At 46.6% G+C, this 22955-nt stretch overlaps 1 protein-coding gene across 11 annotated transcripts in view; it reads right to left on the bottom strand.

Annotated features, from left to right (window-relative positions):
* NIN (ninein) overlaps positions 1 to 22955 on the bottom strand; it is a 93148-nt gene that overhangs the window by 68521 nt on the left and 1672 nt on the right. For 8 of the 11 annotated variants that reach the window (XM_046653286.1, XM_046653287.1, XM_046653289.1 and 5 more), the window contains exons 2-3: positions 14969 to 15172; positions 4829 to 4910 (exon numbers count right to left, since the gene is read on the bottom strand). In XM_046653286.1, coding sequence (XP_046509242.1) covers positions 4829 to 4910; positions 14969 to 15172 — 286 coding nt within the window. Of the gene's footprint in view, positions 1 to 4828; positions 4911 to 14968; positions 15173 to 15564; positions 15698 to 22955 lie in introns of those variants that run through there. The other 3 variants (XM_046653294.1, XM_046653295.1, XM_046653292.1) reach the window with 2 other exon arrangements.

The following is a 22955-nucleotide window of genomic DNA, read 5'->3' as shown; positions in this document are numbered from 1 at the left end:
ACCGGTGGGCTAAGCGTCTCCAATTTTCGGACCTTAGGGCTCCTCACACCCTCTTCTGTTGGTGGAGGTGACAGTGGTCGTGGTTTCATTTAGCTTTTAACTTTCAGAGAAACGTCCTGGTCCTCATTATCAGCATCTCGTGGATGCCAAGAGCAGAGGCTAAGGTCTTACTTATCTTGCTCTGCCACAGAGAGGACCACAGAGCATGGGTGCTGGGCCATCTGTGGATAATGTCTCCAAAAACAGGGCCTTGGCCGGCCCTCAGAGCCTGGCCCCCGGCCGCTCATCACAGTTGCGAACACAAACTTCAGTCCCTGCAAACCAGGCTCCAGCCCGAGGCCTGAGGACGGGACCCGCTTCAGTGCACGTCCGCTGAGTGAATGAAAAGACAGCTTTATTACATTGATAGCTTCTTCAGAGTATGAGGAGAAAGATTAAAACCAGGTGGTTCCTGGAATTAGGAATGTTTTGACAAAAACCCCAATGACCTGCATCAAAACCATGCCATATCTTATTTTCTCATGATTCGGCACTTCCAAACCTGAATTTCCTTTCCCTCACCAGACAAAAAAGGAAGGACATTTTACGTCAACCAGGTCAGGGAGACAAGGAGCCTCCTGCATTATGCTAACATCCGCCGCAGAGCAGAAATCTAACGCACGGCGCATCAGACGGGGTAAAACCTCTGGAGAGCAGATCCAGACGGCACGTTGAGGCGCGCAGCTCAGAGCCAGCATGTCCGTTACAAAATCCTGTAAGCCAAAGCCGTGGCAAAGTGAATAAATAACTCATAATTAAGTTGTTGTCCCTCTCTTATTCCAGGAAGATGATTTTTAAATTAAATTGTACGTGTAGATGTGAGGGAGTTATGCCACCGGCGACGTTAACCAGTCTGGAATTTACAAACGATTCCCTACACCCCCGTCCATTTTTCTGCCCTTACCCGAATTTCAGTATTTTCCATTGTGTTGTCATCGTTATTACTATTGCTTTTTAGGGAAAAGACTCTCCCCTAAGAATCTTAGAATTATAAATATCAGAGTTAAAAACACGCTAAAGAATAATCTAGCCCATACTCCCTAATTTTAAAAATAATTTAAAAAATATTTTAAAAATAAAGAAACTGCACCTCAGAGAACTTATACATGGCAGAACCCAAGATTTGGAAATAATGACTTAATTCCATCTTCTCTCACAGCTTTGCTTTTATATCATTTATAAATAACTGCCCTTTATTAGAGGAATATGAAAGCATGAAACACACTGGCCATTTGTCCTTAGGAAGGGAACTTTATAGTGTCAGTTTATGTCGAGTGAATCTTACAGAAACACAAAGCTAACTTTTGTCATAAAATTAGATAATGTCATTTAGACATCAGAAGACAGCACAATTGAATCTTGGAGCCAAAAGGATTTTAAGTATTTTCCAGTACAACCGCTTTTCCGTGAGATAACCAAAGACCACGGAGGTGTGACATATAAGGCCACCCAGTCAGAAGGGCAGAGACAGGATTTCATAACTCCTGGCTCAAGGCTCTTTCCACCACATCAAGCTGGCTTTTATATTACAGTCTGCTACAGCCTCTGGTATTTTCAACTAATAAAAACCTCAGGTGTTATAAAATAGCAACTTGTGACCCGCTCAGTTTCGAAGGCTCCACTACGCCCTCCCGTGTTCCCGGTCTCCTTCCACGGTTTAAGGGTAATCTTTTCCCTCTGAGTCTAGTAGGTCCATTGATTTCAAAAGGCAAGACAAAAAAACCACGGCCATGGCGCCTTATGGCAGAGGACGAATTAAGTCCTGATCAGCCAAATAACGCTGAGGACAGAGGCATCCTTGTCCCTAATGACCAAGTGAAACCTGCCCTTTTCACGCCTTCCTGCTGCCTCTGGCATCTGTTGGAATCTTTCTAGCCAGGCTGCACTGACGGAGGACTGGGTTTGCCCACAGCTCATCCATCTGAGGGCTAATAGCCTTAATCCAAAGCCTCCCGGGGTCACGTCCCTCGGGGGTACAGCATCGGCATCGTCCTCGGCCACTACCTGTAAGACTTAATTTCGCTGTGCTCCTCTCTGGCTCTCAGTTTGCTCACAGGTAAAATAGCGGAGTTTTCTCCAGCCCGACAACAATACGGCCTATGAGTGAAGGGGCCTTTACTTTCCTAAAGGGAAGGAGGGGTGAACCCAGGTGGCCTCCTGATTTGCTGTGTGTGGGTCCTGACCCTTCTGTCTCTGTCCCTCACCAGCAGGCCAGTCAGCCTGTGGGGTGGGGCCACATTGAGAATGGGTGGGAGAATGTTTGAGCGGAAAGACTGTTCTCCCAGGAACAACCGGGGGCATGGTGGGAACAGACACTGCTGGGGAACAAGACAGGATGGGCAAAAGGCAGAGAAAGCCGAGATGCTCAGGAGCAGAGTGGGGGATGCGGGAAGAAGGCTGACTCCCTGCCTCCTATGAGATAAGGCTCCATCCTAGATCCCGTCCTGCCAGGCCGGGCGTGAGGGAGGCCCACAAACGCTGGATGAGACGCCATCAATAAATCCTCCGTGGTTTCGTTACACTGATTTGGGGCAGCCCTTAACAAAGGGCTGCAGCAGTCTACCCAAAGGAGGGAGCACACAGCGAAACCATAAAAACCCCTCCTGCGTGCTCTCCTGGAAGACCTGTCGGCGTCACGGTCTCCGCCTGCACGGCAGTAAGGCACCCACCTCACCCTGAGACCACCCGCCGGAGCCGAATCGTAAACATCACCTCCTGCTGTTGCCAAGCTTGGCTAGCCATTGTCTACCTCATGGCATCATTTAGGCCCTAATACTGCACAACTCTAGGGGGCACACTTCACCTCTGTGGTCACCAAAAACCTGCATGTTTATCATGACAATTTTCTGGCAGGTGACAGCACAGGTTCTGAAGAAAGGACAGCAAAAGGATCACGTGGACCAGTGGCAGGGCTGCTCACTCCAAACCCACAGAAAAGCACGGGATCAGCACACATAACACCCAACTTATGCTCATGTTACCCGAGGCCCACATTAGCTGAAACGTGGTGATGTCGCCATAGCCTGATTCAGGGTCCCTAGATCTTGCACTATTGTTATCAAGACAACCTTAAAAGAGTCAAAATACCAATGAAATGTGAGACCCCCTAAGAATAAAAGTCTGTGTTCCAGCAGTGGTCACCTGCAGAAATTCCACTATTAGTACCGAAAGTCTTGAGAACACAGCACCCCCCTCCCAGCTCACGGGGGCTTCTGGAGCGCTGAGGCCTCAGAGGAGACATGACCTTCCCAGGGGTGGCCGTGCCACCATTAGAAAAGGGGGAGACTCAATCCGGGATCCAAAACCCTGCTAAAGGCAGTGTTCACACATGTGGCACGAATCTGGAGCATTTCAGAAGGTTCAGTGAAGAAGCGGAGCGGCAGTGAGGATAAGAAATGAGCTCCCATCTGTGCTTCATCTAAACAGGTCACACCGAAGGACCCTGTAGTGATTACTTCTCCTCAGTCTCAAAACTGGACTGTAGTTTTGACATTCTCTTTTTTTTTTTTCCCCAAGATTTTATTTTTTTCCTTTTTCTCCCCAAAGCCCCCCGGTACATAGTTGTGTATTCTTTGTTGTGGGTCTTTCTAGTTGTGGCATGTGGGACGCTGCCTCAGCGTGGCTTGATGAGCAGTGCCATGTCTGCGCCCAGGACTTGAACCAATGAAACACTGGGCCGCCTACAGCGGAGCGTGTGAACCCAACCACTCGGCCACGGGGTCAGCCCCAGATGATGACGTTCTCTTTTTTAAAGTCAGGTTATTGAGGTACAGTTTACAGTAAGAGAGTAAATTTTACCCTTTTAGTGCACAATTCTCTGGGTTGGAAAAACCCATGAAATCTGTAACTAACATCACAATCAAGATATAAAACAGTTTTGTCACCCCAAAATTCCCTCACGCCCCTTTACAGTCAGCCCCTAACCCTAGCTCCTGGCCACCACTGATAGGATAAAGCCAGACTGTATTGTAATACAGATTTCAGACTGTTTAGACTTCCCCTTAAATACTCACCATATTTCACCGATTCTGACGGACACATACGCTCTCACACAAACACACACACTTAGATTTGAACACTCTGAAATTAGAATGTGTCTGACAATCAGTGGCATTTTACCAGCATAATTGGCAACAATTTTTCTTTTTAGAGATACATAAAATAATGTTGTGTCTCATGACCTATGGTGCCTGTAAAAAAATCAATGAAGTGTAACATTGTCTGTTATTTCACAACATTCACTGAATACTTACTATGTGCTAAGCATTCTACTAGGTACTAGAAATATGAAAACAGCCCAGTCCTCAAGGAACCACCGCTTGATGGGGAGATAGGTAAACAATTATGATATAATGAGATAATGTCTATAGCAGAGGGTCATCCACTCACTAGGACTAAATACAATTATCGCCAGGTTGCCCACCCTTCTTCTTTCAGGCAAAATTCCCCCCAATGCACATCCTTCCAGATACACAGGAAATGGGCTGAAGGGGGGACCACTCAGCTTCACTCTGCTCAATCCAGGAACCATGTCCACACCATGTGACACATCGCCCAGGAACCATCCAATTATTCCTTCCACAACCGCTGTGGGGTAGGGAAGTCTCATTTTAGTGCTCAACAGCTGCAAGGCTGTATGATAATATCAAAAGACAAGTCACTGAAAATAGCTGCTCAGTCTGTGAAGGGCTGATGCCCCAAATCTTCCACAGACATGCTTCAAGGTCCCCACATTCCTCCTGGGACAGTTTTCAAAGGGGACATAGAGAAGAAAAGTTGGTACTCTTACCTGGCTCCTGAAAGTGCTCTTCATTCGACAGAGTTCTAGACAAGATAAGTATTAATGCTTCTTTAAATTGGTCAAAATGCACCTAAAAGTAAACAATTAAAAATCAGTTCAAAATAGTTTCCACAGCCTTAAGGAAATGAGTCCATCTATAAGGTACCAGAACCATCTGTCAGCATCCTGCTTTTCTTCCCCGTTCCCTTCATTTCTCCAAGGCAGTGAAGGAGAATGGGCTGATGGTTTGTGACACCCAGAGTCATAAACACTAACATCAATGTCAATATGTATTCGACCCTGAGGGGACAACTGCATAGCAAACCCTCTTAATAAACTCAGAAGAAGGGACGTTTTGAACTCTTAGCTCCTTCTATTTCTCTGAACTAGACCAGAAGAGAAAGATGCTAGGTTAGATATCAGGAAAGACTTCACCAGTAAACATCCATCCTAACAATGCCCCGAAGATGCTTTCATCGGTCAAGATATTCCAGAAGACAGTAAGCTGTTTCTGAGGATGACTTGAATACAGTCTTGTCTGAGGCAGCTTTACGATATTTATATCCCAAGACCCCTAGGATTCTATAAACCAGCAGAAATCAATAGGAAACACAAAACATAAAGCAACCTTGGGAAGCACTTTCCTGAACTGTTTAAGATAGAATAAGCTTGACTGAGGTAGGAAAGAACCTGAGTCTTATTGAAGTAAATACTCTACTAGAATTGGGATATTACTTTCGCTGACGAGGTGAAACGGTTTCCTTTTGGCCTAATACACTCTTCTGTAACTTCAATTTAGGTGATCTCACCGTGGGGCAGAAGGGAGAGATGGTACTTCTCATTACAGTTCTAGTTTGATAACATGGGATCTGATTATCCAGAAGCCCATAGATAAATGAAAAGTTACTGAATTTGTAATTCGTGCTGCCATGGGTCTCTTTGGACATCATTACAAAACATTGCCTAGAGGTTTAGATATAGGTGACAGATAAAAACCACTCCCAAATTAAATGTGGAAAAGCAGCCAACCTCATTACTTATTTAAAAGATGGAGGAAAGAACCACAGTCTCATCTGTGCAAAGTGATGCCCAGGAGAGGAGCCCACAGAGATTCCTACGCCCTAACATCCTGTATGCCTGCAATTCACCACACTCTGCCACATTCATTTTGATTACTTGAAATTACTTTCCAAAATCATATTCCTTTATGATTTGGGCTAAAAACCAGCACAATCTATGGAGCCAGAGCAGAAGTCTGTCAGGGAGACAGGGCACCTGCTAAAGAGCCAGGGCTGTTCAGTCAGGAAAAGGGCCAAAAGATGGTAGAAATGGGAGCTGTGCTCATTAGGTGCCGCAGCCGACAAACCACCGAGCAGCCTGGCGGAGGGAGAAACGCCAGGTCCCGCTGTTGTCCCACAGTCAGGGCGGGCTTTGCGTACGGTGGCAGCCCAGCTCCAGCTCCCAGGGGCCAGGCCATCTTCCCAACCAGCCAGCCCACACTTGGCTCTCCTGGGGCTCTCCACTCGGGGGTTCTCCCGGGCACTGGCTCCTTCCTACCCAAGTCCTGCCTCCCTCCCGCTGGGCGGTGGGCATTGGAGCACAGGCTCTGCGCAGGAGCCGGCTGGGCCCAGCCACTCACCTCCTGCTGTGAACAGGCTAAATAGACTACTAAACCTCTCGGAGCTTTAGTTTGCTCATCGGTATAAAAGGGGATCTCTAATAACAAACATCTATGATTCAGTCAATGAACATTTATTGAGCACTGCTGTGTGCCAGGCACCAGCCCAGGCCCAGTGAACGAGAGCGACAAGGACCCCTGATGCACGGAGCTCGTACTCTGGGGAAACGTCGCAGGGAGTCAGGCAGGTACTGTGCCAGGAGAATGGCACGTACTTTCTGATATTTATAGGACCACCTCCCTCACAGCAGTGTCAGGGAGATAAAATGTCAAGTGTGTAGAGCTTGCTGGCACTTGTGAGGTGCTCAGCGAGCAGCAGGTAATACAGCTCACAGGAGCAGTAATGGGGTCGGCTGTTCTCACCACCTCTACAGAGAAACACGGCCACATTTTCAAGCAAAGCAACTGGCCCCAGAGTGGCCAGACAGCCATGGGGGACAGTGGGGGTGACAGCGGAGGCCTGGGAGCCCACTCTCCCCCAGGATCGGCGCCGCCTCCAGCGTCAGAGAAGGATCCAGTCTGCTGTGTTTGGGGAGCCCACTCCGGTTCTCCTCCTTCCTGGGACAGTAATGAGACGACCTGAGTGAACCTAAGTCCCTCTTGGCCCCGTCACGAGCCGAACAGGGAGAGGCTCCTGCTCCCAAGGGGGCACTTGCCTCGAGATGCTCGAATGCCTGAGGCTTGACTCCGTGGGTCTCCACCGGGTCTTCTAAGGATGCAGTCTTGATAGAGGTCATTGGAAAGAGCCCTTCGAATTGAGTCCCAACAGTTCAATTCAGGGAGCACCAGCCATGAAGGTCACCCAAGGGTCTGTGTGCGTTTCCCCTTGAAAAATGACAAAGACACCTGCAATCTGGACGTGGCTTACAGTCAGTTCCAAGATTTGGCCGCACCGCGTTCACAGGACACTTAGGCCTCATACGGGCACACGGCTTCCGAGACAGTGTAACCTCACTCACGTGGAGGCTGCTCACCTCCCAGCTTCAATGGTCTAGAGGCCAGCAGATGACCAGCAAACAGACAAGAGACGTGCCAGGCCGAGGAGGGTGTCCTGAGCCCTCACACTCTCCTCACAGAGAACTCGCCAGAGCCAACTGGGGCTGCTCATTTCATTCTACTGGTTTATTCTAAGCATCGCCATTCCGCTTCCCAAACCACTGCCGACCAGCGGCAGCAAACAGAAGACGGCACACATGGGGATGGAGCGAGGACACCCACCGCCCTCGCTCAAAACAGCAAGGGAGAACCTTCTTCAAAAACTGTTTTTAAAAACTGTATAAACTATAAAAAAGACACATGCACTCAAAACCTACTCCTCTGGGGTTATTTAGTGTTGAGGCAAGGATCCACGTGCTGCTAAATAAATCCTGAGGGTATCGCTCTTAAAATATAAAGAATAACTGATAGAACAAGAGGACTTTAAATGGTCAAGAACAACCTTAGGACATTTAATACACTCTTTGATAGGGCAAAACATTAGTAAAATTTTTTTCAATCTCCAATGGTTAACCATTTTTTGTTTTTTAAGTCTGCCACTAAATGGAGTAAGAGATCCAGTTATCAGCATGAGTGTGGTTCCTGGACAACACTGGGGAACTGCGCGTTGCTGCAGGTTCATTCTTTCCTGGACACTCGGTCACTCGGATCTCACCACATCCATGGGAGACGGTCAAGGCAGGCATCCCTCTGGAATTGAGGAAAGAGGCTCAGGGAAGGCATGTGCCTTGCCCAAGGCCACACGTCTCCAAGCGACGGGGTTCCGTGGAGAACCCAGGCCTTCTGAGTGGATCTCAAAGCCCAGCAGCCGGGCCCGCCCCGGCCCCGCTTCCCTCCAGGCCTGACCGCCAGGAAACCCCTCTGCTCCAAGTCAAAGCCACAGGGTGCAAAGCAGTATGGGGGCTTCCGGGGAAACATAACCTCTGCCCTCAGGGAATGTGTCAGCCACACTCCAGGTTCTAGAGGGTGGGAGGGTGGAACGGGGAAGGAGAGGGCAAGCGGACGCGTGGCTACAAGGCAGGATCTGGAAAGTGCTCCGAGAGAGACAGCCAGCCAGTAGGGGCTGCTAATAAATGAGCAACTCCTATTTGGCCGGCAGGGAGGAAAATGCGGACAGTTTTGTGACATTTGACTTCTCCAAGATACTCACAGGCAGAGCTTAAAGGTTTCCAAAATGGACTCATGATGTATATATAACATCAACCACATTTTACAAGAAAAACGGTCTATGAAAGACTCACCATGATTGTCAACTCAGAGCTTCTTCATAACATGACCATGTCTATCTGGGCGGCCCTTCTTCCCTCTCCCCTCACCCCGAAAACATCTAAAAATCTGAAAACAAAAACCTGGCAAGCAGAACAAAAAACTGGAGCAGCTTTAAGTCTTAAATTGATCTTTATTTTCCTTCTTGCAACGGCATAGAGACCCTGGACCCTCTGCGTTAAACGGCAGTAAATTCCACATCTTTCAAGAAGCTAGTTCCCTAACAGACGCAGGTGATGCGATTTTCCATTGATTCTCATGAATACTGACGTGGCAGAAAAGCCCCTTAGGGCACAACCCAGAACCGAAAAAGAAACGTTAATAAATGCTCTCTATTGTGAAGAAACGGCATCAGCGGGCTCACTAAGTTCAGCAGCTGGAATTTTTAAGCACCATTTTTCTCCTCCAAGGGAGCTTTACTATTGTGTTGTGTTGAAATTTAGAAATCTTCACAAACATACAAGGCAATTAAGTCTCACAAGGTAACAAGCTTCTGTGCCGAGCTGCGCACACACCGGTTGGTAGCTCCTCATCTGAATAATAATTGCTGCCATTCATTTTACAAGCACTCCTCTAGCCTGCAGGCCTCCCAGGGCAGTTTGTAGAAATGGGAAAATTACATGACTGACTAAAAACACACATGACATTTACACTAAATTAACAGGAAGACTAGTCAAGTCTGATATTTTTTGTCATGTGTCACCACCACTTAATAGAAATTTACCTCATCACTTTTCCTCTCCAAATTTCATATGAATGCTTTTTTAGAAACACAATTTGCCTTTCTGAAAAAAAGAATTGAAGTACCACACAAAAAACGAATGCTATTTCAAACCACAAAAAAACCTGCAACAGGAAGTGGAATAAGGAACCTGACGTTGCATAAAATCCTCTCGTGCAACCGTGGAGACGACGTGCACAGTTTCCACGCGGCGCAGCAGCCCTTCAACACCTCCAAGAGAGAGCGCTCAAGCTGGCGCTCATCGAAGCGAGCTTCTTCAACAAGACAAAGGCGTGTGTGACTGTGATCACACTTAGGGGGTTTGTATCTAGCAATTGAAAGGGAAATCGAGGAAAGACATTCAAAACATTGTGTTAGTTGAAATGGGAGTAGGAATACGGAGTCATTGGAAGGTCAATGTACAGGAAAATAATGTCTACAGCATGATGCAGAGAAATGACAGGGAGGAACAAAGAGAAGTAGTTTCATAAAGAAAGACATAGTTATGAAACGTTTTATTCTAAATAAAGCATCCGGGTTACTGTAGCTTAGGAGTCACGGACTTCAGACAACGTGCAGATAGTCAAGGCCATTTTTAAACCAAGTGTATGAAGTAGTGCTCCAAGACTGACAGGAGGAGCCCTGCCTACGGATGGAAACAGATGCAAACCACCACACAAGAGTTTCCAGCAAATCCATTCTCCACTCCAATGAGATTTCTCAAAAAATCATTACTGGGAAGTCACTATTTATCAGAGACCCATTCTGAGTAAGGGATGGAGGAGAGGGGCCTAGAGGAAGAAAGGGAGCCGGTAGTCACTGGGTGCTCGGTCCATGATAAGTCGTTCACACACACAATCTAAGTCCACCCTCATCACAATCTTACAAGGAGGGTATTATTTTTCCCATGATACAGATGAAGAAAGTGAGGGTCAGAGTATTTAAGACAACATGCCCGTATGGCTAAAAGGTGGCAAGAGTCAGTGCTTGCGTCCAGGCCTGACTTCCAAGACTGTGCTCCGTAGTTTCCCGTCTCTGTGTGGGGTGGGTGTGGCTGGGGTGAATGCGGACGGAGAACGAGATTCATTTTTGCAGATCTGGAGTCTGAGAAGGCTGTGGAGACATGCATTCAAGTTTGGGGACTGGGAAATTGGGGTCCCATTCTGGGGCTGCCCCACATGAGTTGCCTGACCCTGGACAAGTCACTGTACTTTTCCAAGTGCCAGGTGTCTCTGTCATACAGATGAACATTTAGTCTAAAATGCGATGGCCACTGAAGAACTTTAAGTCTCCTCAGTCTAGGCAAGAAACGTCTCACAGAACTATCAGTGGAATATGACGGAAATCTAGGCAGCCTTCTTGACCACGCTTTCCCTGGCGAGAGAAGGTCATTGCTGAGATAAAGTAGGTGGAAGACAGCAGCCATTTAGGGCTTATCCCCAACTCCTGTTGAGAGCAGAGGCCTGCCCAACACTCTCCCTCCGCCCTTGCTTCCTGTCTGCTAAATACCTGAGAGACGCGTGGTTCCCAGCACGCACGGCCAAAGTTACTTTGGCAGTGAATTTGACAAGGCGTGTGGATGCAGAACAGAAGCCAGTCTTACAGCCTCCTACTCAGAATGCCTTCTTTTTTATAAATGGGAACCCACAAACCCTTAGGTTAAAATTCAACCCCAAGTGAGACTCCTCTAAAGGAAGGGAGTGATGGTTTACACAGAGTCACGAGACCAACACAGGAATCAGAAAATACCCCTCACCATTTCAGGTTAAACTATGGTGGTTAAACAGTAGGATACAGCAAAGATTCAGACACTAAGAGATGCAGTGAGAAATGCTTCTACCATGCCCTCCAATGCATTCAGAAAGCCCTGGATCAATAATATGAAACAGGAGCACGCACCGGGGTAGCTATAAATAGGTATGATTTGATGATCAGGCATAATTTTATACAGTGAGATCAAGTCCAAACGATACTGTCAGAAAGGACCTCTGTACTTCTGATTTACTTTGCAAGTGGTTAAAATGTGTAGAAGAGAAAGCAAGCTTAAAAAGTTTAATGAATTGAAAACAAACAAGCATATCCACCATATGAAATTAATCTTGGCATTTATGAAAGCACCCCAAGCACTTGAAATGGAAGGTGGGAAAGTGGAGACAAACTCTGTATTTGTAGAGCCATCACACTTTAACACTAACAATTCCAAAATGCCTTTGATGACCAAAGTCCACACCCTATGGGACTCTTTGGAACCCAATGGTGAGTTCTGCTACCATGTGGCTCATTCTGATTCTAAACAGTGCCGAGGTCGTGAGGTACTCCAGCCTCCAGAGTCACAGTAAAGAATATCGCTGAAGAGGAAACTCTTCAGAACCTTAGGGGGCTGGTGTGTCTTGAAGTTGGTATAATCCATAAGGAAAAGAAAATGCATTTTAAAACTCAATATAACTAAAGGGTTCAACAAAACTAAGGTAAATGATCATCCTCATGTCCTGATGTCTAATAAAAGAGAGAGGCACATGGGAACACTTCACTTAAAAGACACGGAAACAGGAAGCATCTACAATTGGCAATCAATTGCTGGGATGAAAACGTGGTTCAATGAAAGGGTTGACTGGTTCCCTTCCTTAAAGGACTGTTTCGTTCCCAGTACTCGTCACCCACCAGGCGTATTGCCTGGTCAGACCATAAGTCCTTCAGCATCTCGAGGAGTCTCTTGTCTTGGGGTCTCACTCACCTGACAGGTGCTTCACTGATGACAAAGACATGGATGGAGCCCTCTCCGTAAGCTAGTAAGAAACACCCGCCAGCAATGCCCTCTTTCCTTCACATCAGTGACCCACAATCACCAGGCATTTTAAACACTGACACCGTGCTCAGGGGAAGAGGGCTTCAAGTCACAAAGCAGGATCAGACAGACCAAGTGAAACATAATTTGGGGGTAAATGGCCTATTAGTAAAATGCATGAAAATGGCAAGTCAACTTAAGTTACTTTCCTTAACAACGGTCAAAAGAAACATTAGGCTTAAAAAGAAAAGAATAGGAAGTTATTAAATATGGATTTTAAAATAAAAAAACAGATGCTATTCATATTTTTAGTTGAGGGGGACAATGCTTTTTTCCTTATATCTTTTTTAAGAAAAAATGATCAATTCAGCCCAATTGCAATGGAGCTAAAACTTGGAAATTTTGTTTTACTTAGAAATTATACTTGCTAAGGTTTGAAAGAGAAAATTAAAAACAAGCATCCAGGAAGCGGACGGATACTAATGTGTCCAAAAGCCAATTTAATGGAAAACTTTAGTTTACAATAAACGTAAGTGGCACCCAGACCACAGGACCACAGACTGCCTGACACACAGGATACCACAATACATATTTGTTGAATTAATGAACAGATGAATGTTTAGATTTGTCATGTTACTATTTCTTTCTCCTTTTTTCTTAAACCAAACTGCAAACCCTTACAAGTTTCTCTATAAATACCATCTAAAGAGAAGAAAGATGACTGGCATTAAAAACAAGTTAGAATTTTACCACTTACAACCTCTACTCAATACATCAAGGAGGTGAGAGCACTCAGACTTCTCCAGTGAATTCTAAGGAATTTTTTCCCTATAACTTAAAATGATCGACCATATAGAGTACCTTGACAACATATGGCCAAGTTTATGCGATCATCTGAGGAGGATAATTTGGTTTCATAAGAAATGCAAATTTAACAGTGGTGCATTAGTTCATGCCAACGCTGTTCTCAAGACGAGCATCAGGGACCTCCCACGTGAAATCAATATGCATACGTCTCCTTAACTGGTATCCCTGGCTTGCTAAGTAAATATCACGCTACAGACCGTTTAGGTATTCATTATTCACAGGCAAATAGCCAACGTAAAAAGCGGGCTGGTAGTGTCAAGTGTTTAACAAGTGAATCGATAGCTGTTCCCTGGTCTTAGTTTGCCCAGTGAGGGCAAAGACGTCTGACATTTGGGAGGAAAACTCAATCCGCGGCCAAGGTGCAGTCTGTTCACAGCAGAGGTTCCACGTTTACACTGACTCTAAGATGACGTCTCAAGGAAACCTCAAGTCTTCTCAGACTTCAATAAGCATTAAAACAGACCCACTCTTTGATACTACTCCTTAGACACCACAAGGCCTGAGATCCCCAAGGACCACACTGGGAAACACTACTCTTTTGGCTCCCAAAGTGTCTGAGGTTGCGGCAGAACTAGAAACATCTGAGTGCATTACGTGATGAGGATCATATAGTTTAATCCTCAAAGCTCCCATTTCTATTGCTTGCAAAGCAAGATTTCTAGCATCTTTTAGTGACCACATGTATTCACAAGCAGTTAATGCCCAAAAAGGGACCAAGAATGGTTCCAGTTTTGCAAAAAACTTCTTTGTTTATTTTTTTAGTGTGAGCCCTGTTAAACACCACATTCACGGCACCAAGCCCCCGAGAATATCATCCTTTGTATGTTAATTTCAGGACTATGGCTACCCCTGTCTCATGTCACAGAGAGCCAATACATCGTGCTGCATCTGAGGTCACCCACCCAGCCTGTCAGCTAAGAGACAGTGAAAATGAAATGAAGAAAAGGAAGTCACTGGAATAAAGTTGGGTTTCATGACTGCTTCCTCAGTTTACACCACATGATAAAAATCACCATCCACAAAGTGTCAGCATTGTCAGCAACAGAGCTCAAACAGGGCTGCCCATGTTCTCCTCTCATCCATCCTAAAAACCAACAGCAAGACTCAACCCAAAGCCACACTAATGATGCTCTTAATGATGAGAATCGAAGGTTGTGACAGATCAAACGTCCTTCCCACTAACAGCAAGAGGGAAAAAAGGACCCTTCTCACCTCTTTCTCATCTCTGTGATCTGTGGGGAGGACACGACTATCATATGTAGAAGTTAACATCAGCCAAACGCACATCTCTGCTGGAAGCACATCGTGCTGGCTTTTAAATGAACCAGCACTGTATTTACCTTCCCTCCAGTCTTATTTCCTGGGTGAAAGGTTTAGTTAACACTTCACCCCAGAAACAATCCACACAAGAAATAGCTTCATTGGGAGGAGAAGTCATAGCACAATCTGCTCTTCCTTCTGTTACTACATCTTCCTTCTCTTCAGTGGAAGTCTTGGTCCCCTCTCTTCAGCCCCAGTGATGAGTGTGGAGCCCATCAAATGACCCACAAAGCACAAGAGTTGGGAAACATCCAATTATTATCCCTTCCTCGCTCTCCATCTAAGATGCTCAGTGTGCACTTCCATTCCAGAGCACAAATTCAAGCAGGCTCTCATCACTTGAGAAAACTGCAGTGTCATGTCACACCCGTCCCATGTTTTCTGTTATGAGGGTAACAGCTACGGGCACACACAGCCAGCATGCTAGAAGCTGCAACACGCGTGGTTCGCCCCACCCCCAGTGCCGACAGAAACGGCCCCCACTTCTCTCTGCCTGGGTTCTTCCCTAGGCCTTACCCTGCCCAAGAGGTTGTCCTGAAGCAGTGTCTCTTGCAGCACTGGGGCCACCTCCTCCAAGCTTAACATGTGGCAAAGGTCGGTGAGTTCCTCCTGTCCCAGGGACCCGGTGCCAGTCGTGTCGAAACTGTCAAACAGCTCCTTGAGTCGGGCCTCATGCTGGTCCTGCTCGGCCTCATCCATCCCATAGCCCACAGCACTCACCTGTGTGGGACAGAGACAAGGACAGGTTGTGGCAGCCCCTCGAGACCTACCGCCACCTCCCCTCAGCACACTGCCCCACCCTTGCCAGTCCCTCCATTACATCCTAGTCCCCTGGAGACCTTGGTGAGGGCCAGCAGGAGGGGTGATACTGCACACCCCCCAGCAAGATCACAGGTCTCTCAGGGAACCAGCCCTGACCAGTGGGGCTCCCACAAGCACTCATACCAGTTGTGGGCACATCCACAAGGCCGGGTCACAGTGGATCCTGTTACCGGAATGAGGGAGTCTCATAGGCAGAAAAGCACCCTCCCTCCCGCCTGGCCCTTGGCCAGGCAGCCGCCAGTCAAACTCAAGATGGAACACGGTTCTATCTCATCTGGCCCGGGACTTACAGGAGGTGGAAGGCCACTTCCGATGTCCAGTCCTTTCAAATGAACTAACTGTTAGCGCCAACAGACCGCAGGGCCAGAGCTTCCACACAGGCAGCGAGCTCCAGGCACCTGCCCAGATGTTGAGGGCTGGGCGTGACCAAGTTTCTCTCTGACCCTGTGTTGGTAGACCGGAGGGTTGCAGCGAAGAAGCACTCCACGAACACTTCTGACACAAAACCACCTCCCTGTTTACATGAGACCAAATGCCTTTCACACCAGTTCCTCCAACAGCAGCTCAATTAACTTCATTGGCGCAATTACAGGAGGTGTGACAGGAATAGTATTCCCCGAAGCTCGCTTGAGTCCCGCGAGTCTTAGGTAATCCTTAGTTGCCTAGAGAGAGGGGAAAACACTGCTCCAACCTCACAGATGGGGAGGTTCAAAGGAGCCACAGACCATGTGTGAATCGCACAGAATCTCGGGGTGCCCCCACTGCCCAGACCATCGCACCTCTGCAAACCTGGTGCCTCTGTCTCCCTCCTTTCTGACCACCCCAACCCCAGGCCTTCCATTTTCCCACCTTGCATGGGATCTGTAAAAACAAGCAGTCATCAATAACTCTCAGAATCATTTTTACTAAAAAATATACATCAAGTACTGGGTACCTCATACTTTAAGAATGAAATCTGGTTTTTTGCTTGCACACTAATTCAGTTTTAACGTGTCGGGTCTTCTAACGAAAGTCTGAAGCCTGCACATCCTTCACCATGCACCTTCACCATGATGCAATGGAAACCAGACACGACATGCCCCTCGAGACAGTGACCTCAGCAGCCAAAACAGGCTTTCAGAACCAGCCCCTTCTTTAAAAAAAAAATTAATCTTGCCAAGATAATTTTTTTATTGTGATAAAAAACACATAACATGAAATCTACCCTATTAACAAAATTTTAAGAGTGCAGGACAGTATTGTTCCCTGTACGTGCCCTGTTGTCCAGCAGATCTCTAAACCTTCTTCATCTTGCGTGACTGAAACTCTACAGCCCCCGCACGGCAGCTCCAGCGCAGCCCCCATTCTACTTTCAACAGCAGCACCTTTAACTAAACCAAGCCCTGGGTCAGAAAACTCACTTAGAGGTGATATTCCACAGAGCAGGTCAGTACAACATGGGACACACGCGAGTTAAGGTGGCGACTACGGCCAGCACTGAAAATAAGAGCCTTCTGTAACAAAGCAGTGTTGCTCAAGGTTGTGGGGCTTTCTTTCCACAGACAACTGTTCAAAACACGACAAAACAGAGGCACGACCATCCCAAGGGTTTCAGCAGAACCCAGTGGACTCAGAAGATGGACTCAAATAGCATGGCTGCATGGCTCGATTCTTACTGGGGCCCCTCATTAAAGCAAAATGAGACCACATTGGTCCACCCTGCTGGTCTCGGAAGGTCTCTTTTCCTAATTATCAGCGTTTCTGTTACTAAGGTGTTGCTGGCTCTGGCTGCCTTCCCAGGGTGGTCTGGTGGGTTGACTAATCATCATGTAAATATTTCCCAAATAAGAAGAGTGCTACATAAACATCAAAGCATCAGAGAAGAAGTGCCAAGGTGTTCAGCAAAGCCACAAAAGCTGGGAACAGAGACGAGGCTGCGGCCAGGCTAACGAGATTCACTTGCAGGCGGTCGGTTAATCGCCAGCTAAGAGCTGCTGGGACTCCCCAGGGAGTGCGGGATTTTCAGGGTTGTCACAGCTCTCAGACTCACCTCTGAGCTTGACAGTCCCCTGGGCTGTGAGCTGACCAACTTCATAAAAGCCAGACTCTTCTGCTTTTGCTTGATTTTGCATATTTTTTGAAAAACTCAAAAGTGAAAGAATTTGAACACTTCCCCTTTTAAAAATTATTAAGGGGTGGGGATTTAAACATCTAGACCAATGAAAGAGGGCCGTAAAACTCACACGTCCTGAGAAGTCCTGACCCCATCCAAGGCTTTGAATCTGATACGTCCTCATGCTCGGCCCTTTGGGAGGTCATTGGATGTTCACTAAATCAAGCCTCTTTCATTTTACAGCAGCCTCCCTTCTTTACCCCACTATTTTATCTCCCTCCTTCCCAAGACACTGTGCTCAGGAAAACATTCTTTTGAGTGAAGGGGGAAAACAGCCCCACCCTGTGGAACAAGTGATCATACGGAAACATCAAAAGATGTTACATCCGGTGACAAGCTGTCAGTTCTCCTCCGGCACAGAATGCTTTCCCATTGCTTGATATTATTCCCAAATGTTCATCAGTAATTTCACGTGCAAGAATTTTTTCTCCCCACTTGGCAGCAATTTCTTTAAGAGCAAGGTCCACAATTTCTATTTCTTTTATATCTTCCCCCAAATGCAGAGTACGGTCTGTTCTCCACATCACGGACTCGGCAGACGCCATGTTCTGACTTAGTGTACAGAGATTCCTTGGGTGGAAGCTTACCCTGAAGGAGAGCTATACAAAGGAGGATATGAAGACTTTGAAATGCCTATTTCTTCCACAAGCACACCTCCACTTCCCCCATCTGACTGCTTTTCAAAGGCATTTTCAGTCTTAGACATCAGCAAGCAGTAGAAAGCCAGCACTTGTGCCAAACTGTGCCATGTGGAGCCTCCCCAAGTTTGATTCACTGAGTTAGTAATTAAGCCAATGGGTTCACAAACTTTCGCTGCGTTTTTTTGTTATGGCTTGTGACTCTGGAGGAGAATCTGTACTAAAACACTCTCCCAAGTCCCCTTCTTTATAGAAGGAGAATAATAAGCCCCGCCTGGAAGGGTTGTCCTGAGGGTTAAAGAGGGCAAGCAAGCAAGGTAGCTAATCCCAGAGAAAGCTGATACAAGGGGGGAGTGAAGAAAACATCTGCGACTTACAAAGGCGGGTGAAGTGCAGAGGGGTAACTCATGCAAGTCCATCGGCCACAAACCTGACCTTGAAAGAGCAAAGCAGGAGCCACAGCACAGAGAGCAAGAATGGACAGGGGGTGCATGATGCAAATAAGCGATATTATCTTACTAAAGGGCAACGGCAGCAGGTGATGCTCAGAGCTTCCTCCATCTTTAAAGGCAAATCACTGATAAACTTAATGTCAAAAAAAGCAGAAAGGCTGAAATATAGCTGGGAGTTCAGAAGAAACTTTGTTGTTTTTGTTTTTTTTACTTCTGAGCATTTACTGAGTCTGGCCTATGCTGAGTACTTCACATATATGATCTCATTGAACCCTCCTAATTCTTTAAAGCAGATATCATATTCCCATTTAAGAGGCAGAAATTGGGGTTTGGCAATATTTAGCGATTTGTCCAGGGACACAGCACTAATGTGGGGTGGAGCCAAGATTTGAACCCTGGTCTGACTGTAAATTATACTTTCTCAATCCTACACACGCACACAGAACATGAATGGGACCCCCTGAAACGATATCATTGGCAAATCATGTATGCCCATCTTCATGTGTTAACCAGCTGAAGAGTACCACATACCAGAAACCACACGGGACACGTGATGGCCACAAACTCCTCCGGAATGGAATGGGGAGGGGGAGAGTTCCTTCCTCTCTACCTCCCTAGATCCATGTATTGAATAATTCCAGCCTACAGGCACTAGCAATACCCAGACAGAAGCAGCATTCTCTTTTTTCTAAAGTAGCTTTGGGATTTAGGGCGAGGAAAAAATAAATTTTTATATAAAAATGATCATGAAGAGTGCCATATCTTCAAAATGGGCACGGTCTGGGAATTGGTAATTTTTTAATTACTTCTCCAAATACTCAGGTACATCTGGTCTGTGCAATCCCATGCTTTCCAGAGTCAACGCCTTGCTGACACCTGCCAGCAACAGGAATCTTACTCAGAGATGAGGAGAGCTGGGTTCAGAGTGATAAATCCAAAGTGCAAAGAACAATTCCAGTTTTGTAAAGCCTGCCACAAACCTGAGCCTCTTTTTGCCGTCTACCTTTCCAAACTGTCAGAAGCCTTCAGGACTCCTTTGGAATAAAAGGGCCAGTGTGGGCAATATTTTGGAGTTCTAACTAGGGAGGTTAAATAAGAGGCAGATGCACAGAGCCATTAATCAAAACATTTGCCACCCAATAACCACCCATAATGAGAACTATTCGGAGCATTTTCCTTCCAAATAACTCAAAACAAGGCTGCCAAAATATGCAGACGCTGGTCCATTACAGATATGTGTTACTGTGCTCCATTCGGCAACCCTGGCAGCCAAAATCACAGCCAAGTGGGACAGGAAAAGAGAGGTGGAGGTGCAGCTGGATAATGAAGTCACCAACATAAGGCCAGCAGGAAGTGGGCGCATGAACTTACGAACCTTCCAGCGTCTAAGGTATAGAAAGGAGCTTGTAAGAATAGCACCCCAGCCAAAGGGGACGTCTGCTCTGGGCCAAAGGCAGTGAAAGGGGGACAAAGTCTGGCAAGAGAAAAGCAAATAATAAATGAGCACAATGCCAGAGCCCCTGGCCCAGGCCTTTCATCTCCCCTCCAGATGGTCGAGCAGCTGAACAGCTATGTGGAATGTCTGGATGCCCCTGTTGGCTCAGCTGCCCTCCTTGGGTATCAGAACAGATGCTTTTGGATCTGTGTTCAGACATAGCTGTTGGGGGTCCACAGACCAGGCAGTGACCACCAAGTGGCTAATTGAGTTACTTTATAACTAAGAGGATGAACAGGGACAAACCCTGCTTTGGCAAAGCTTTCCATTCATACCTCTGGCTTTCTCCATTTGGCAAGTCAGAGTCTCACAATGCCAGTGATCAAATTAAAATGTTTCTTTTTCTTCCCTCTTTTCTGCAAACGCTGTAATTTGCCGCAAAGATTTCCAGGCTTACCATTCGGGACTAATTTCAGTATAAAAGGAAATAGTGACAAGAGTAAATTCAAGTTTAGCAAAAGCTTAAAAGAAAAAACAATTGTTCCAATTTACATGTCTATATAGAATATTTCTGCCAAAAACTCGCACTGCTCATCAAACTGATTATGTCAGGGAGCCTCCTGTCTGCTCAGATAGCACCTCACTTCTAGCTGGATACCAACAGCACAAGAGTATCACCAAGAATAAAATCGTGGTATAAGAATACAACACAAAAGCTTAAATGCCACCCCACAGGAAAAAAGTCACACGTATAAATTTGAAAGAAAACAACCACCTTTGCTAAATACACCAGAAACTTTAACTTAACCAAGGGTATCCTACTAGCATTTATTCTAAAACATAAATAAACTTTAGTATTTTACTATTCTGAATGATGTAGCAAACCCAAGCTTTTGTTAGACCTAACAGCTGGGCAGCTTACCCCACCAAGTAGCTAACTCAGGGTAGCTGGAGGAATAAAATCATTAGCCCAGCACATTGTAGACTCAATAATCCATAATCAGCTACTAAGTAAAATTACAGAAGCAGAAAACAAAGCTGCACGCTTGTTACTTTCTTAACAGAGACTGCATATAACAACTTTCACTTCTTGAGCCATATTTACTCAAATTAATTTAGAATGCCTGCGGCTATGAGGAGATTCCCTGGGGTATAAGTGAGGGGCTTCTCTTCTCACAGTGATACACAACATTTTCCCAACTTTGTTTTTTAAGCATTCGAGCATAAATACTTTGTAATTTTTCCATCCAAAAGCTCAAATAAATGGTTAACTGCTGATATAAATTGCAATAAAGAAGCATCCTAATTTCAAATAAAGTTACTCTCTTGCACAATCCTATCATCATTTTAAAATTCTACCTTATTTGTAAATAGGATAAAAATATCTTTTGGGGAGCTTCAGTAAGTGTCTCTACAAGCCCCTGCCCAACAGATGTAAGTTCAACAGCCAGAATTCAAACCATGTAATTTATTGGCTTATAAATGAATTGGCATCTATAAAAATAAACCTTCTGCAAAGGCTGTGGCTGTTTGAATCCCTCTAAAATGTTCTGGCTGAACTTGCCAACTCTTTAGCAATGTAAGACTGGTAAAATGTATTTCCATTATCAATACAAAATGGAAGCATCAAGATTGGTGAAACATTTGACTTAATGATAAGAATATTGCCTATTAAATGAAGATTGGCTGTTCAGAATTCAATGGAGCCCCATTCGCCCCCTCTGTGACAGTTAACATCTTTTGATATCGGGGGTCATCATATATCTGAAATGAAAAAGGAACAGAAAAAAGACACCCACGCCATTCTGAGCAAGCGCCTATTAAAATGACTGATCCTTGATGCTTTAAGGCAAAGACTGCACCTGTGATGGCTTCCTTTCCGTTGTCCCCTGTGAAGGCTTTTCCAGCCTTTGCTCATGCCCAACCCATTTTGAGCATCCGTAAGTCCTACCCTTTGTCTACACTGCGGTTCAGAGTGCTTTCCTCTACAGAACTACCAGAGAGCAGGTGAGAAGAAACAAATCTGCCAATGAACTCCCCAGCCCTTCGCTTCACCTCCCTGAGGACACTGGCGACAGCTGGAGACACGACAGGCTGTTTTCTCCCCTGTGATGTTACTTTTACACAGTCTGGGAATTCGCACAGCCCTTCAACTCCAGAGATCTGCCAGAATTCCAGGTGGGCCACCAATACGCTGACACGGAAAAATACATTTCCTTGCAGACTGCCAAGCATCAGGAAACCAGTAAACAGATATAAATGGATGTTAACGTATTTAAGGAGCCCAATGAGGCTCTTCCAAGGTTTTAAGTGCCTGCCCACGTGCCAGGGGTCGCTATTAGGATGCTGACCCTCAAAGCCACCGGTCAGTCACAAAAGACAACCATGCAATCTGTTGTGATTTCATAAATTCTGGAGTGGAGTTGCAGGGCCTGGCCATCTAAGGAATTCCTGGCCACCAGGAGGGGTCTGTTGCAGACCCCAGAGCATCTAAGTCGCCTAGAATAAGGCTCTGGGAGGACAAGCCCTTCAGCTCCCGTTGGTCTGCACCCTCGCCCCGCGTGTCAGGCCGAGGCCAGGAAGTCGCCCCGTTCCATCTCAGTCCCCCTCGACTTCACAGGACAGCGTTGGGCAGGAGACCGCTTCCGCCGGCTTTGTCCTGTCGCCGGTCTGGGGCTGCAGGAGCGCGGCCTGAGCCTGGAGGCGGCCCCCGCGCTCCATCCGCACGCCCCTGCCCGGTCCTCCGGCGACGGCCGAGCGTCCCTGGGTCCTCTTCCTGTTCTCATGGCAGCGCGGGGCAGCCTTTCTGCACGCATGGACCCCACACCCTCTAAAATCCCACTTTAGGGCTCGAGAAGGCTCCCAGCTCCTCAGCCACCCGGTGTCACTCGGTCGCCAGGCCGCCGGGGCGCAGGCGGCGAAGTGGCCACCCTCCCGCTCCGGGGCTCGGGTCCGCCGGCCCCCCGCCCGCCCCCGCCCGCGCTGCCGCCCCGCGCCCTCGCCT

This window comes from Equus quagga, chromosome 2 (assembly GCF_021613505.1).
Source record: "Equus quagga isolate Etosha38 chromosome 2, UCLA_HA_Equagga_1.0, whole genome shotgun sequence".
In the NCBI taxonomy this organism is placed as follows: domain Eukaryota; kingdom Metazoa; phylum Chordata; class Mammalia; order Perissodactyla; family Equidae; genus Equus; species Equus quagga.
This window is presented reverse-complemented; position numbering and strand designations above follow the sequence as displayed.